We start from the raw sequence: 17,978 nt of genomic DNA, 5'->3' as shown, positions 1-17,978 counted from the left end.
CTAAGGCGGGGTACACCCTGGATGGGACACCTGTCCATCACGGGGTAGAAACACGTATCGATCGACTCACAGATAAACACACTAAGGACAATGAAGAAGGACCTCTTCGCCTGAAACAGATATCTTTGAACTGCGGGGGGACCTCGAGCACCAGGAGGATCCCCCAGGCTGACACTCCGAGCAAATTAGTTTACGTGACTGCGAAGGTTTGGAAAAACATCTAGTTGGACTATTAGATTGCTCTTAATGAAAGAGGGGAGTGAGACCTCAGTGGAAAGAAGAGAGATGCCCAGCGCAGTTTCCAGTGACACGCTGCTTAAGGAACTGGAGTGACGCACAAGAGGATGTAGACTGAGCTTCCTGGAGAACAGAACTTAACCTGTACTGAAGGCGTAAAAATCCAGCTGCATGAATGGTGTAAGATTCGGTTTGGGAGGAAATGTCCGGTGAGCCTGCTAATGTGATGCAATGTAGATGAGGAGAGAGTGGCTTGAATTGTTATTCTATGATAATGATGAGCCAGGTGGTCTTAGCCGGAGGCAAACAAATCCATTTGGAAAGCCATACCGTAACCCAGAAAAACACAAGCACCGATGGTGAAAACACCCTCATCCGCCCCCAGCGGCACGGCACGTATACTTTCCGGAGCCATTCAAACACTTTCCGTCGCGGCTTCTGAGACTGATTTACCTTCCTTAGACCGGCTCATCAGAGTAAAATTTCAAGCGGAGTCACACAAAAGAAATTACGAAAGGTCCGTTAGTAAGAACAGTTGCAAAACAAAACAGACTGTAAATGAAGGAGAAATTGCCACAAAACTTATGTCTGCTGCCTCACAGCATCTGGGTGGTGTGAGACAAAGTGGGTTTGATCTGTGTTCCTGCATTGGAGTTTCTGCTGGGTGCTCCCATTTCCTCCCACAGTCCAGGAGGATTGGTAACACTCAGCTGTTCTTACTCTGTGTGTGTGTGTGTGTGTGTGTGTGTGTGTGTGTGTGTGTGTGTGTGTGTGTGTGTGTGTGTGTGTGTGGCTACTCGGTGATGGACTGGCATCCCGTCCAGGGTGCACCACCCTCATCCTTGCGTCCAGTGCTCCCAGGACAGGCTCCGACCGCACTGTTTCCAGGCTCTAAATACCTGGAAATCCGAGACCACAAAAATGCAAACTCTTCACACCTTAGAGAAATATTTCACATTAACAAAAAATGTACAGATTGGCTGCACGTTTTATAAAAGCTCGCGTTTCTCAACTCTGAGACACCTGAAAAAATCTCACGCGCTCACCTGCTCACAATTGTCTCCCAGGTGACCGCGACCGCGACGCTGCTCAGGACAAGCAGTTACAGGAACTGGAGGGATGGATGTATGGGAACCACCCAAAAAGCAACTGTTGAAGACGAACACGTTGTCGCACGGTCTCAGCAGTTGCGAGGGTGAGAGGAAACGGCATGAGCGACGAACAAGGGTTGTGCTCTTTACAGAAGCCTGGTGGGTCCCGATGGCACGACGATTTCTCACCCGTGCAGCACAGCACGGGGGCTGGGGGGTCCCGTAAGAGACTGGCTGTATACTGAGAGCCGCAGGCCCAGCTGTGTAGCACAGATCTGGACTCACAACACGTGGAGCAGGAACCACATCATGATGTCTTCACGTTACTCTTATGTGTCCTGTCAAATACATGTTGATCTTTAGGCCATGGGACCGAACGCTCTAGAGTCAGTCACCAAACCGGAAAGGCCCGCAGGAAGAAAAACTAGAAACGATGTGAATCAGGATTTCTGTCGCTGCCATTCAGAAAGAGTCGAGTTCGCAGGAAGCGCATCGATACGGACAAACCGACGAAACCATTTGAAAGTGCTGCCATCTGCTGTTTCTCCTTCCATATCTCAGGTACGTCTCACCTTCACATGAGGGTGTGGAGATGCAGTGCCGCTACCCAGATGTGCTCCGGACTTTGCCGGTGGAAACAGAATCTGTGTTTGTATTTCGTGTCACATCTGTTGTTGGAAGGGTTAGCTTGCTTCTTTACCCGGTAACATAAGAGTAAAAATACACTGCCGAAGAAGTTTAAAAGTATTAACCTTTTTAGTGGCCCTTGACGTTTATTAATGTGTTGCTTAAGCGATGCCTTTATACTAATTAGCTTACAATTTGTCACCAGTCTATGCAGAATGGTATCAATAGTGGTGCAGCTGAGGGAAAGTACTCTGATTCAAGGGTTCTGTGGTAGTAGCAAGGAGCGGCTCTCAAACCAACAACTTTCAGGTTACAAGTTTATGCTTTTTACTGCGCTCTACAGTTGTCCAGGTCTTGGAGGACGGACGGCAGACAAGCAAGTTGATTTATTTTTTTAAACGAGAGATTAAATCATTTCCATCAAACCCACGGAGACCAAAGCAGACTTGGATGAATCCAGCAATATCCATCAGCGGGTCAGTGAGTGTGCGAATGAGTCAGTCAGGGAGTCAGTGAGCGAGTTCTGCAACTGCTTCTCTGTGTTGGGAACACTCATGCAGGCCCACTGCCTTCAGAGGCAAGCAAATGGTTAAAACACACTGTGGGACTTTGGGTTCTGCGCAGCTCTGTCTTGTCCTTGGTGTGGGAGCCGCTCTGCTGGTGTCCAGCGGCCCCTGGAAGCCTTGTGCGGGACCTTGAGTCCTCAGTAAGCAGGGCCCTATCGCCTGGGAGAGAGGCCCTGGGAGATAAGACATCCAGAGTGGAGAGGAACGAGGAGTCCTGGGCCCCCCCCACGTCCCCCGCGCCGATGACGTCCGAGGGCAGGAAGGCAGATAATCGGTCTCACCTAACAACCGGCGATATAACAGCTGCTGGCGTGATTCGCCGCCCGGTCATGCGCTGTCGTTTTTTATTTGTTTAACGCTGCGGATAACTTTGTGATGCAGGTGTTGACAGGGCCTCCCGCCGAAGGAGGAGTTCCGTGGAATTGGCTACTTTGTCTTCCTCAAACATCTTCAAGGTCTCGAGCGAGGAATAAATGCTGAGCAAGAAGCGTGCTCTCTGAGGAGATCCCCCGGCGCCTAGCGAGGTGAGCCGAGTCTTCGCTTCTGCCTTTCTTTGTCTTTAATTCTTTACGAAAGTCATCACCATGATGTACAAATTAGTGATGCCTGTTGAGGAATCATACTAAAGTGATGGAAGTGAACTTTCACTTGACTATTTCTGTTTATCTGGTGCGTGTGTCTGTTTTTCTTTTAATTTTATGTACAAAGTTCACACTTAATGGAATAAATTTCATTTTTCCAGCCTGAGACAAAGGGAGCTGAAAAAGAAATCGACACCGCATTTATATTATTTATAAGACTTATTATTAAACATTTCTGTGATTTTCTTTTGCTAAAATGTAGATAATATGAGTAAGATTGTTTTCTCCTAAGGGGTCCGTCGTTCATCGTTGCTCCCCTTTCCCCACAGGACCGTGGCCAGGCCATGCAGACTGTGCTTACATGCTCGCTGTTCCTTTTTCCTATGCATATACCTCTTTGAGAAGTACCATTAAAGAGGCATAGGGCATGGGAAAATGGGGCTGCAGAGGTAATACAGCGAAGGCAGCAGGACACCTTGCTGTGCCCACTGGGCTCCACAGGCCTGCGCTCCAGACTCGAAGCTCCAAGGACCGGATGAATCAGCGCACCTCACTTCACAAGCCTCTTTTTTTTTTTTTAAACAATCTTTTCTTTGATTTTTTCTGTTTCTTAAGTCAAGTTATTGCTCTTTATATTACTTACTCAATTCTTTCTATTCACTGTTAAAACTAATGTAAATTTAACATAATGGGTTTTTTTTTTTCAAAAAAGGTGGGCAATTTTTGTTCAATAGCTCACTAAAAATGTTTTGAAAAAACACAATACAGCTCATACTGGTGACATAGCATGACATTTTGTATTGATGTTTTGCCACATTTTAGCAAATGTATATTAAAAAATTCATGTATAGTTTTTATTGATTGTGAATACTTTTTCTGTTTTGCTGGCATTTTGATGAATGTGTTTCAAATTTTAAAAGAAAATCTGAAAACAGAAGCTATTAGTTTGTGCTTTATTTACTTGCAGCAACATATATTTTATTCATAATATGGTGTTCCAGGGATTTGCTCCAGAGATGTTTTAACTTTAAACTATTGCATCAGCATGGAATTCACTACATTTTCATTCAATAGATCAACGTTCTTGCACATTAAATTTTAATGACGAACTTCATACACTTTTGATGGGCCCTAATTCCTTGCACTGAAGTTAACATATGAATTTCAGATGATAAGCGGTTCAGAAAATGTGTGTGTGTGTGTGTGTGTGTGTGTGTGTATCCAAAACAAAACACTTAAAAGAAAGTATCTTGAAATTTTGTTATTTGTTCTGTGAATTGTGTACTTGGAAATAGCTTTGAAAAATTAAATACCATTTCAAAGCCATTGCTGGCACATTAGTTTGAAGACTATTATTTTAACTATTTTTGACACTTTCTGCAGCTGAGCTGAGCCAGTTGCATTTATTCATTAAGCTGCTCGGGGGGTATTACGGCTAGAGGTGCTATTCGAACCTGCAACCTTTTTGTCCAAAGAGAGCAGCGTCAACCTCTGAGTTTCCAGCAGACCCCATTGCTCTTCAATCATTTTAGTCCTCACTACATTTTATTATTTGTTTAACTATTAACGATGGCACCTCACAGTTGGGCTGTGTGGGTTCGATTGTGGCTCTGTGTCTGTGCGGGATCCTCCAAAAGCTCTGATGTGAGCCAAAGAGTTCAAAGACTATAGTAGTGTTATATTGGACCAGTACTATATTGGAGCAACACTATACTGGACCAGTACTACAGTATATTTGAAACACCACTATTTATTGGAGCAGCACTATAATAATATTGCTCTAATCACTGGGTGACTGAGCTGCAGGTACTCAACACGTATCAGTGGGGCGACTTTTATTATAATAATATACTGTAACATTGTGCATACTTCTAATATTATTATTATTATTGATGTTATATATAATCAATGTTTATAGCAAACGAGCTTTACGTTGATTTAAAGGATACGCTTCCTTGCATTTAAGATGCGCTATGATGACGCGTGTGAAAGGGAATTCTGGGAGTTTGAGTTCTCGAAATACTACCAGCGGTACTCAATACTGTACTGTACTGCATTTTTATTCATTTCCAAAGAATAGGGCACATGCATCATTTAAACAGTGACCTAAAGAAATTCTGCCTTCACATTATTATAATGGAGTATCATCCAGTCCCATCAGTTTTAGCTTCTTCTTTATTTTAGCGTTTTCTAAACTAACATCTTTAATAGAGACAAAATATTATAGGAGCGTTTGTCACGATCTCAAAAGCATCGATCATATTATTATTATTATTATTATTATCTGGAGTCTTTAAAAAGCTATTCAACCCTTTCTTCCTGAAAAATTGTGTGATACGTAGTTCTAGAAAAAATTCTTGTACAAGATATGAAGTATGATCATCATGTGGGTTGTTTCCTACGCTAGCCTACGGTGAGCACGGTACAAAAACCAAAGATAAGATCTGAGTATTTAGTAGGTAACAGTGATTCACTGGTACGAATCTGTGTGTCTTTGGCATGATGAGGGACAATTGAATTAGCGCTCTGACTCCATACCGTGAACTGATGAACAGCCATCAGACGGACAATAAGGATCAGCGGATCAGCACTCAGTCTGTATCACTTCTCACATGTGTTTCATTGTATTCGCTGATACGACACTGATTGATCGCAGCCCTGCGACCCTCTTCTACTAATGTCCACGTGGGCTCTCGTGTTGCCTGTGTCGCAGCTCAGCCACACGCCTCCAAAATTAGCACGACGTCTTGATTCATCTCTCACTGTCCGCCTCTTTCAGTGATATGATGAGAAAAGCGTGTTTACATAGAGGAGCGAAAATGGTTTTAGAAATGTGTACAGTGCAGGGAATGAGACTTGTCAGATTAGTTACGTTTATGTGTTATGTATTCCATATAGTGCACATTTTAGTCACAAAATATGGCCCTTTAAAATGGAAACATTCTTTGTCTTCCTGAAATATTTGCATAAGAGTGAAGAAATTGTAAGCCTTTGTCTTCTATTTTTAGTAGCAAACCAACCCTTCTTTTGTGCTTCATTATTAATGAAATAGCCTGTGGTTTCCTTCGCTGAGCATTATGCAAACGCACCATGCAGTAAATTGTAAAAGCTTGTAATAATTTAAATGGATCTGCGTAACAAAAGATGATTTAAAAATTCACTGACAGGGAAAGAAAAACCTGAAAAAATCTAATCAGAGGCACCAATGTGTTTCACCAATGTGAACTTGTCTCAACAAGAGGGACAATTGAATCACATCACTTTTAAGACTTCAAGCTATCAAATAATATAATACTAGAGATTTGAGACAATAAGGATCAGGGGATCAGTGGGTTAGACCTTATCTCTTCTTTGATGCCTTTTCAGAGAGATAGATGACATCCACGTCAAAACAGTTCATCATCCTCAAAAGATGTTGTCAACAACACTGAGCTTGTCTTTGACACTTCCAATTCGTCCCATTTTGCTCCGTGCTTTCTGCAACTACTTTTACACATCTAGCTGACTACACTGTGAAGATACTTGAAATCATTCCACCTTTTGTAAAGGTGGGTAATTTTTAAACATGCAACTTATCGTAAGGATTGTGGTCAGATGGTGGGATTCAAACCTGCAACCTTTGGGGCCAAAGGCAGTGGTCGCAACCACTACCACAATGAGCTGCCTTGACTACTTCTAAATACCTGTACATAATGGTTATATGTAATATGAATGAATAAGTTGGTGAGAAATGTTGGCAGTAATTCCACTTTCCCCTTTTATATTACTGTGCCTTCAAGATATACATTATTTTCCATGTAAAAGGCAATAGCCCTTTTCCTGAAATATTTGCATAACATTGAGGGAAAATGACCCTCTTTTTCGCATCAGTGAACGAAACCCTCTGTTGTCCATGACATTAGTAAAATACTGGGCAGAATCAGTTATTTCCTGCAGTAACCACTGCGCAAACACATCATGTATCAAATAAGAAGAAGCATGAAACTGAAGTGGTTCATGGAAACAAAGGATAAGTTGTGTGAATCCAATGCAGCTGTTTCACTGCTGTGAACCTGTGTGTCTTAACATGCGGGGGCATTGGATCTCTTCATGGTGTCAAGTGTGAGTTTAAACACAATGGGGATCAGGGCATCAGTACGATGGATCTGATCTCTTCTTTGATGCCTTTTCATATGCAAATATTCCACAAGAATCCCGTCGGCCCTGATCCTCAATTTATAGCTGATGAGTCAATTGTATCGTTTATTAGATAAGAAAACTGAGATTTATTACATATGCAGAGGATCTTCGTTGTGCTCAGAACTTATTGTTTTAATTTCATAGATTTTGAGAAGGCATATGAATACAATGAATTAAAAGAAATGTTTACTAGTCAGGAAAACTCTATCAAAACTGAAAAAGTGAAATTCAGACATTGTGATTGTTTACATTCATAATATTTACGCATTCATATCGAGTACCTTTATAATGACACATGAACGCACGAAGGGAATCAAGCATTTTATAGCGAACACAATCTTACAAAAAATATTCACTTATAAATTACATAGTTGGATGAGTTTACATAATTTCCATGTTACAGTAGTGCTTTCATTGAACACTTGACATTAAAACATGCCAGAGACGCATCGCTTATTGAACTTATTGATTTACGCCTTGCTGTAGAGTCCTCGGTCAGTAAAAACACGGTGAAAATATCGACGGCTGGACTCGCGCGATCACTCGCGGCGCGAAAAGCTGCGGCCCCAGAGGCGTGTAGAGCGCATGCGCGGCGGCCGCGGGAGGCAGTCGAAGGCGCTCCGCGTTCAAACCGTGGTGCTGCAGGGAGAGGGCGCGCGGCAGCACCGCGTGGGGCAGCATGGAACTCCAGTATCTGGTGCTCAGGTCCTGCACTTCACGCTTCAGTTTCATCCTCCTGTTCTGGAACCACGTCTTGACCTGGACGCAAATCACAGTAAATGAATGAACGCGCACCCCACGCGTAGAGTAAAGGTCAGCAGGGGGCGTAGTGGTGTAGTGGAGTAGTGGAGTCTTTGCCTTACAGCCTCAGGTTTAAATCCCCTCCTGTTAAGTACCCCCCCCCCTCCCCCAGTACGAATAAAACGCTGAATGAATAATATAACAAATAGCGAAGGACAAACGGGGTCACACATTTATTATTATTATTATTATTATTAGTGCGAACCTGAGTTTCGGACAGGTGTAACTTTTCGGCTATTTTTCTCCTCTGCGTCGCCCCAAGATATCTGTGCTTGTTGAAAGCTTTCTCCAAGTCGTGTATCTGTGCTGCAGTGAACTTGGTCCTCATTCTGCGATGCGCAGCAGCTTCTCCTTCGCTGTCCGCTACCTCGCTCTCGGAGCCAGATGTGTATCCACAGCTGTCTGAAAGGAATCGGGACACGCGGTATTGTTACGTTTTCATTTATTTATTTGTCACAATATCAGACACTTTTCTCCCAAGCGACTTCCATGAACTCTATGTAGTGTTACTAACTATGAGCCCACACACCTTATTCACCGCGGTGACTTACACTGCTACATACACTATTCTATTCATCCATGTCTGAACTACAAAGGAAGCGAAGGCAATTAGAAGGCAGCCTGCAGGTAGTTCGTGCACCACCTTCACTGCAACTCACACTTACTTGTGGGCGAACTCGGGTTCTGCGCTTTGGGAGGTCCTTCTGAAACGGGCTTCTTCTCGCTCGGAGATAATATTACTTGCGGTTCAGGAGGAAGGTCCTTGGAGGAGATCTGAGCTGGAGGCTCAGCCACACAAGGAATGCAGCAGGTCCTTGAACATCCAGCGGTGACATGATGATGATCCGTTGTCTCCACCAGGTTCACCCGGCTTGCAGGAGCGCACGTGCTCTCACACATCCATTGCACGGAGTACATGTGTGCCATGGTCTTTCTTGCGGATGCGTCTGAATGAAGCCTCTGAGCGGACTGGAGCCTCGAAGGCCCGAAGGAGTCACAAACCTGTCTCTAAATAGCAACGGGAGCCCCGCGATTTGCATATGCAAAGGGATCACAGCGCCGCGATAAATGCTTAATAGTTTTTAAACGGAGGTTAATTGATGTGATAAGAGCACTTTCAGAACATGCTGGAAACTTGTTAAATCCAGGCGCCTTCATGTCTGTGGGAAGAGGCTCGTCTTGGTCCCGGGAATTTACACCAGCAGTAGCAGGGAAAGTCGAGTTTATAAACTTTATAATAAAGTCCATGTCCCTGCCTGCAACGTGAGCGCAGAACCGACGGAAGGCAAACGATGCAGATTTAAATCATTTATTCATCTATAAAAGACTGACTACCTCATTAACGGAAACAGTTACGCAAATACATTCACACCGATGCTTTGTTATACCTATGCTTTCTAATGTTTTACTACTATATTAATTTTGTATGGTATGCTCTTGCCATTTTACATTTCTACACCGTGATACACTATTATACTATTTAGCAATGAGCGCTTTTCCACTATCATGATTTTCACTATAAATAGTGTGGGTTACATTGTAGCGCACATCTCTTCTATACTATATTATATAGTGACTTGAATGCCTGTTACTGGGATCTCCGAGTTGGGTGACATTTCACATTTGTCTCCAAAGTAACACTTATGGATTTTAATCTCCTGCTCGCAATGGCACCGAATGTGCGCACGCACGAGCCGCACACGTGTGGCCCTCAGCCTCGCGCTCACCGGACGGACCCCACCGGTGTGAAAGTGACAGGATCCTGATTGATCTCAGGGGGACAGCAGCCAGACCGGTGGCGCCAGCTCTGCAGATGGTGGCAACTTGACCGCTTCGGAAGGAGGCTGTAAGAAGGACACACCGTGAGTGACACACGCACACACACGCACACACGCGCACACGCGCGCGGAACTGCTGTGTGAAGTGTTAGCTGAGCTCCTCTTCTGTCCAACGATACAAGTAGCTTCAGAACACTGACGTAGTAGCGGCAGTGAACAGTGTACAATGTGGTGTTAGAGCTACTAGAGAGACTGATGTGGAGCAACTAACTGAGTTCGTGGAAGAACGAACTTCAGACCACGTGGGGTCTTTGGCCCCTGAACAAGAGGCAGACATCGCGGAGCCAGCGCTCGGGAGCCTGTTTGTTGAGTGTAAACTCGTCAATGAGAGCCCTAATTATGACTAATTGCAGACCATGATCCCGGGGTCGGTGAGCCTTTGAAGAGCTGCCGAGACGCATATGAAAGCGACGCGGGGGGTCCGATGGATGGAGAGCACCGTCGCAGCCTGAAATAAATATAGACAATAAACGTGTTCACCTTTATTTCCTTATTTTGTAACATCTCCTTAGCCTTGGTCTACAGCGACAGGCAAAATTGCACTGTGATTTACCCTCTTACACTGGATGGGAGAGGACATTCGAACCCGGGACTTTCACATTACAAGGGGGCAGCCCTAAATACTACACTCAGCTTCTCCTTTTGTCATGGATTACACGTAATGAAAAATTGAAGAACCAACAAAAAATGAAGATCATTATTAATGACTGATAAAGAAACTGCAGGAGGTAACTGCAACATACTAACATTTACATTTATTCATGTTAAAACTGTTTTAATCATTTCAGTGATCCTAATAATTTTTTTGGCAATAACTTTGATTAAAATGACACTGTTATATTTTATGTGTAAAACCCTGAATTTCCTTTCAAGACACACTAGTCTGTCTGAGGAGCAATTATTCTGACAGCAGCTGAGAAATAACCTGTAGTATTAATTTTAATGAACGAAAATGCGGACTGACAATCTATGCAGGAGTCTGATAGAGGTGTGACACTAATTCACCACAGAAATGCTGTATGATATTCATATTTTTACTAACACAGTAAAGTCATTTATTTACAGGAAGTTGGGGTAAAATACCACGTGATATACAGGAATGTCTTGTTCGACAAGAAAGACACTTTAAGCGTGAGATGAGAACTCAGAGGTTTGGGAGACAGCGGAGGGGGGCCGACGTGTCGCAGCGGAACCTCACGGACGTCCACGGTCACGGACGCGCGGAAACCCTTTGCGGGAGACGCTGTCCGACGTCGCCGCGGTGCTGAAAGTGGAGCGCGAGCTCGGGTGAGAGGAGTCGCGCGCTCAGGTGCTGCGCCTCGCGCTTCAGCTTCGTCCTGCGGTTCCGAAACCAGGTTCTGACCTGAGAGAAAAAGGCGGACTTTTACTGAAACGCAACGGCACGTGAGCTCAGTTCGGGCAGGAAGCGACAGGTGGCGCCACCGGACTCGTGTCCTTACCTGCGTCTCGGAAAGGTGCAGTTTGGCCGCCCGCTGTTCTCCTTCTCTCTGTGGCCTCCAGGTACCTGTAGTGAAAAAAGTCCTTTCCAGCTTGCAGATCTGTTCCGCCGTGACTTTGGTTCGAACCCTGCGCTGACCACGACTCTTCCGCTCCTCCTCACCGTCATCTTCAGTGGAGGACGCATTGATCGCGGCAGCTGGAACGCAAGGCCATGTTTAGGAGACACAGTTCTCTGTCCACAGTAACGTTCACTTGGGTGATCAGTGTTTCCGAAAGTTAAGTATTTCTCTCATCCCTTAGCAGACACTTTTCTCCAAAGCGACTTCCACTGAACTCTATGTAGTGTTATCAGCCCACACACCTTATTCACCAGGGTAACTGCTAGATACACTGCTCAATACACTACTTACACTGGGTTACTCATCCATACATCAGTGGAACACACACACACTCTCTCTGTCACTCACACACAGTGGGGGAATGTGAAGAGCATGCATTCAGAGCGTGGGAGGAAACCAGAGCATCTGGAGGAAACCCACACAGACATGGGAAGAACATGCAAACTTCACACAGACTGAGCAGGGGTCCAACCCACGTCCTCTCGCACCACCCAGGCGCCGTGAAACAGCGGCGCTACTCGTTGTGAAACCCAAGACTGACTGTACTTAAAAAAAATCCATACTCACAAGTTGGGGAAGTGCTCTGTGTGGGACAGGAAGTCTCTGAGCTGATTTCATGTTCTGCCACTTGTTTGTCAGATTTTGGCTCCTTTTCGGTGCTGCTTGGTTTGGGTTCAAGATGAATCCCTTTAGAAAATGTCAGAGATGAAGGCTGGACTAGAGCAGACGTCTCCTTGTTTGGCTGTTTCGATACGTTTTCCTTAGGTTTTAAACTGTATTCTGTGGGAGGGTCGCAATCATTCCGAGCCATCCATTCAGCAGTGAAGGTTTTAACCTTGTTTTCAGAGATTTCCAACATTTTCAAAACCTGCGAAAAAACCTTCCAAGTGCCAGTGTGTTGTGGCTCAAAAGCCTTTGGCGCTTTTTATATCCCAGCCCAGACACATAGTATTAACACCTGCAAAGGGACAACACCACCTGATGGGTTTCAGTGATTGCAGCTAATGGGTCCATTGTTTAAAGATCCAAATACCCTGCAAAGCTGGGAAGACCAGGCTCCACCAAGTCTGAGAACCATTTCAGACCATACGTTGGAATCCATCACAAGGTTAATGCACCGTAAGCAATATATGCAACTTAAAACCACAAATTTATTTCAATACACAGATTCAGAGGACACATGAATGCAATCCACACCAACCTACCAGCTTTGCTAAAGGATAAAATTAGTTATTCCATTTGAAACCATTTCTCCCTAAAGCTCACAACTAGAGTTGTTGAAAATAGAGGATTTTAGAGTTCACAATAATCGCTGCATGAAATTATTTCTAAGTCAAACAAATAGGTTTAGAAAGTTTGGAGGTTTTATTAGTTGTAGACCATGTTCTGCAGTCAGACTCAGGTCTATATTAATATATCTGGATATTTAGTTATCTGAGGGCAGTGTCTTAAAAGTAAATCAGTATTAAGAATACATCTTAATTAAGGTAATGACTTTCAATGTTATTACAATATAATACAGGCCTACACAGTTTTATTAGTTGTAGACCATGTTCTATGGTCAGACGTAATGCAACAATTTTTAGAAGCCTATATATTAAAATATTATATATTACGGGTAGCAGGTTTTTCAGAGGCATGACTTATGTAGTACAGCTCTTTTTAATGAAATCATATAAATAGTAATAATAAACTACATTTATATTGTTGCACAATACATTTAATCAGTACTTTGCTATATCTGTGATTACAGTGGTGTAATGGCAGTTGAAACTGTGATTCTTGCGCCACTCTTCTAACCCTGCGAGGTGTCTGTAGAGAATCAGCCAACTCAGCGTGAAGGACGGGGGCCTTTTGCCCGCATGGCTCTGCACACATCATCACACATGAAAGGTGTCACAGCTATTGGAGCAGCTGCACAATCAGCTCTGGCTCTATGCAGTCAAATGCAAATTTCACTGAGATCTGTTTCAAGCCAATGGGAGAAACATGCATTGTTTTATACATCTTAGAAGTGCAGCTTCACATGTACTTTTAACTGGAACCCAAAGCTGTGAAGAAAAAACAACAACAGCAAACAAGGCAAAGAAGGAAAGTGAAAGGAGGATTATATGAATCACGCATATTTCACAGAAAAACGGTTGTGACATCACAGCAAATCTCCTCTTTCATTTTCTGTTAATCCTTGTCCAGATTTCAACGGAACTGGTCACAGAACAATTACAGATCAAGTGTCGTGCGCATTCCGTTACTTTTGCCCACAGCGTTTGTGTCTCATTCAGCATCACTAACAACCAGTGGCACAAAACGATGTGCATAATGCTTGCTGAACAACTTTTTATCAGTGATCTCCAGACTTGAAGATCATATTTTTTTGTCTTCCAATGTCACCCTTTATCTGGAGCACTTTGAAGATTTAAGGGCCCCTTTAAGGGCCTCGGAGAACAAAAAAGGGCGGCTGTCGGGGAGACACGTCTCTTTCAGTCTCGTTTCCTGCAATCTGTGCTACTATATCTTAGTCAGAGACCAAGCAGGAACTGGTCATCTCTCCTTTTGCCCCATTACCATGAAGCTTCGCAATTGTTAGACAATAACCCAGGACAGGGAATTAAAAAAAGCGGGAGTGTTCAGGCGAACCCAGATTCACTTTTCAAAAAATGCTTTATATACACAGCATGTGTGTGTGTGTATATATATATATAACAGGGGGGTGCGGTAGTGCAGTGGGTTGGACCACAGTCCTGCTCTCCAGTGGGTCTGGGGTTCGAGTCCCGCTTGGGGTGCCTTGCGATGGACTGGCGTCCCGTCCTGGGTGTGTCCCCTCCCCCTCCGGCCTTACGCCCTGTGTTACCGGGTAGGCTCCGGTTCCCCGCGACCCTGTATGGGACAAGCGGTTCTGAAAATGTGTGTGTGTGTATATGTATAATATATATATATATATATATATACATACTGTATATGTAAATGGGATAACATTTTATACAGTACTATACATTGGTATTATTATTATTATATATTTGTATATTGAATAACAGATATAATAAATTATATATTAATATATATGCACATCTATATACCCCTGCCTGTAGCTGTATGTGGGATTTTTTTGTATAGACACAAAATGTGACAAACATCCCGGAGCAAAAATAGTCCTTTAGTTACCCTTTAATAGATTTTTTTGGTTCATTTGTTTCAACCATACAAACTGGAACATGGATCATTAAAGTGCCATTTGTTTCAGATAATTTGACATACAAATTTTGAAACAGAAAATTGTTAAAATTAAAGTGGTATGTAAGTACAGTATGTGTTTCCCAGAGGTGCATGCTGCTGGAGGGGACCTCCAAAATTCAGTTACGCATTCCTATTTGGTTCTTAATAAACGTTTATGAAGCACGGCAGCTAAACTGCAGACAACATCATGAAGCACATAAAATGATTTCGTTGGTGACAGTGAATCTTTGTGCGACTTGTTCCGTCTTAAATATTAACAATGAGTATTTATTCATAACATGTCAACTTAATCAGTGGTTTCAGTCCAAACAATTAAACTATCATTTTGCTCATTTCAAAACTACATTTTGTGCCTTTCAAGAAGTGCTAAAAAAAAAACTTTTTTAAATCAGTGAACCTAAATTATACGGTTATTTTCCTTTCTACCACAGTTATTTTTTTTTTTTATTTCAAACAACCAGAGGCAACTAACATAACATAATAACAAAACTTTGCACTTCATTCTAGTTCAGTCACATTCTTTGTCTCGCTATGAAACTGCAATATGTGCCAGTGTTATTAATGGCAGAAAACCACTTTAGTGGTTCTTGTAGCTTTTCTGCAGATTTTTTTATTCTATAGTGGCAGATTGTTCTTTAGCAATCACAGTACTTTAATGTTTTGTACATTTCAGTTTGAAATTTCTTAAAGCATTATCATAAAATTTTGAAAATGGCATCACGATTGTCTCTGGCTTAAGTTATTCTACTGCTTAGTAAATGTATTGTTAATCAGTTTAAATCCTTGGCATTTCAGATAGTATTATTAGTATCTCACAAGTTCTGTGTTCAACAAGACAAAATGCGCCTTACAGCCAAATAAACACTAATGCAATAAGCAACAAGCAGCATGAGAACAAGGCTTCTTTCCGAATCATTTCGCATTATGATATGAGAGGCGTACAATCGTGAAAACAAATTAGTCTAGTGTGTAGCTATGATACATACAGCTACACACGGGACATGTTGCACGTTTTAGCACATCATTGAATGCTGAACTGTAAGACGAGCTGCTGAGCGCAACGAAGGAGAAGACGGCAGTTGTCTTTGCTGCCGTGAAAACGCTCGCACTGTGGCCGCTTTCGGAAAATGTCACTGAAAGGTGGCCTTCATTCGACGTAAGGTGTCCTGGATCTTTCTCGAGTGGCGGTCGTTGAGGATCTGCTGGAAGTTGGCGTCGTTCTCGGCCGCAAGGAGGGCGATGTCGCAGTCGCTCAGACGGGAGATGCGATGGCGCAAGTAGCCCTGTAACTCTTGGTCGGGGGCGTACATGAACCTGTTCTCCTGGAAGGCGTGAACCTGGCTCACCACCTTTGCTATGTTTCTTCACCAAAGAGAAAAGGAGAGACACGTTGCACTGGCTGCACCTGTAGCTCTTCAAGAAACATTGCTCTGGGAGGAAATTTTGGCCCGACATCCAGCATCGCTGCCATGCACTGTAGCTTCCTGTGACCCACACACCACGTGTTTATGACACTGCATGCAAATGCACCTGAAAAGACGCGGCGACCATAAGGCCGAGCGGCGGCTCGTGGAACCGCTCCATGTTACGGGCGCAGAGAAACAGGTCGGAATAGTACAATCCGAGGCGCCTCCTGTAACCCTAACACACGTCTTAGGAGGAAAACGGAGAAAAAAAATAAAATCTCTGCAAATGACGACAAAAGTAGACCGGAGGAGGAGGAGAGTGTCGTCCTGCTGCCTCGCACCACACACGCTCATATCCGTCTCCGTAGGGAGTCTGCGTGTTCTTCCCATCTTTCTGCGGGTCTCTTCTGGGTACTCTGGTTTCATCCCAAAGACGTGTTTCAGGTGAACTGGTGAATCTAAATTGCCCTGAACAGTTTTATGTTTCGTTATGCTTATGTTTAGTTACTAATAACTAATAGACGATAGCTACTCCAACAGTAGGAGGGCTGTTCTGGGGCATCTGCTACTGTGGTGGTTGGAGCTGCTGCTTTTGGACCCAAAGGTTGCATGTTTAATTCCCCCCTCTGGCTATAGAACCCCTGAGCAAAGTACGTACCCTAAAATTGCTCCGCTAAAGTTACCCAGCGGTATAAATGGGTAAATAATCGTAAGCTGCTTTGGAAAAAGCATCAGCAAAAAGAATAAAGGTAAAGCCACTGTGAGAACATCACATGTTTTGTTGTCTGCATGCATGGCAAGTGTGGGAATGATTTACCTTAGTTTGGGCCACTTGCAGGCCCCACTAGGAAGGGTAAAAGCCCCTATCTCCAGCTGCTGAACATGCATGGCAAGTATGTGAGTGGCTGGAAGCGTCGGAAGTCTCTTGAACCGCTCCCCCTCCGTAAGACACAGATTATCACTCTTGAGAAACACCTGAAAAAGTAACACCATCCAAATACTGCAAATACCTATTATTTACATACACTTGCAACTTAAATTTTTAGAGATGTGATTAAAGGTGCACACTTGCTCCTCCTATTAAGAATGCTTGAGTTAAGAACTGTCAAAGATACAAACATTTTTCTATTTGATTTAGTCGTTTGTATTTTTTTCATCACGGTTTTGCTGTTTATCTTTCTCTCTGTCACAAACTTTAAAGCCACATGCATTTCTGCTCTTAGCCCCTAGTTTACGGTAAAACACACCCAAACAATAGATGAACTCGATTCAGAGCCCTGGTGTTCCTGCGAGCTGGTGATCAAAGTATTTCTATATTTTGGTACATATTTATGGGATGAATTGGTTTTAACTGTTTTTTCTAAGCATCGTTTTAATATTTACGAAGCTGGATAAAATGTTAAAATGAAATGTCTCACAAAGTATTTTTATTTACTATAGGTATATCTGAGATGTTACTGAACGGAACCTGTAAATAAATATAGATATTCCTGTATTATTAAGCTTTTATAGGCCAGAAGGTAACAAACACTAGGGACATTTATGTGATGTAGTACTTAATGAAAATGGATCGATACAAGTGCTCAGGATTTTTATTAATTATTAATTTTTTCTGACGTTTTTACAGGGCCTAAGCTGTGAAACAAACCGATAAATAATACAGCATATTCTAATAAAACGATGCATCATGACTCATGCATGTTACAGGGATGTTGCATTTAAGGAAACCTCAGAGTTATTCTCTGGATTTCCCAAAAAACGAGGGCCGAATAATAACTGAAGTTAAGATTAGCAGCTGAGTGACGAAAAGCCGAAAGCGGAGACGGTTCGATAGGCTC

The 17,978-nt window shown here is 43.2% G+C and overlaps 2 protein-coding genes and 1 long non-coding RNA gene across 3 annotated transcripts in view; 1 reads left to right on the top strand and 2 right to left on the bottom strand.

The window, feature by feature from the left end:
- The first annotated feature begins 2,816 nt into the window (after positions 1 to 2,816).
- Positions 2,817 to 3,801, top strand: LOC108925808 (uncharacterized). Its single transcript, XR_001965430.1, has 2 exons — positions 2,817 to 3,045; positions 3,432 to 3,801. It is a non-coding gene; the product is annotated as an uncharacterized LOC108925808 (long non-coding RNA).
- A 3,975-nt stretch (positions 3,802 to 7,776) lies between these two features.
- On the bottom strand, positions 7,777 to 9,009 carry LOC114911054 (homeobox protein vent1-like). The gene is made up of 3 exons (XM_029254092.1): positions 8,748 to 9,009; positions 8,288 to 8,484; positions 7,777 to 8,040 (listed from the first exon to the last, which is right to left on the bottom strand). Exons 1-3 carry the CDS (start codon positions 9,007 to 9,009, stop codon positions 7,777 to 7,779), a joined length of 723 nt encoding a protein of 240 aa, XP_029109925.1.
- Positions 9,010 to 14,650: 5,641 nt separating this feature from the next.
- Positions 14,651 to 17,978, bottom strand: part of kndc1 (kinase non-catalytic C-lobe domain containing 1) — a 35,776-nt gene continuing 32,448 nt past the window's right edge. The window contains exons 29-30 of the mRNA XM_029254011.1: positions 16,958 to 17,115; positions 14,651 to 16,096 (exon numbers count right to left, since the gene is read on the bottom strand). Of these exons, the coding sequence (XP_029109844.1) occupies positions 15,865 to 16,096; positions 16,958 to 17,115 (390 nt within the window). The 3' untranslated portion in view covers positions 14,651 to 15,864. The remainder of the gene's footprint in view (positions 16,097 to 16,957; positions 17,116 to 17,978) is intronic.

Source organism: Scleropages formosus, chromosome 8, assembly GCF_900964775.1.
Source record: "Scleropages formosus chromosome 8, fSclFor1.1, whole genome shotgun sequence".
Classification (NCBI taxonomy): Eukaryota; Metazoa; Chordata; class Actinopteri; order Osteoglossiformes; family Osteoglossidae; genus Scleropages; species Scleropages formosus.
The sequence above is the reverse complement of the archived record's forward strand: the minus strand, read 5'-3'. Positions and strand labels throughout refer to the sequence as shown.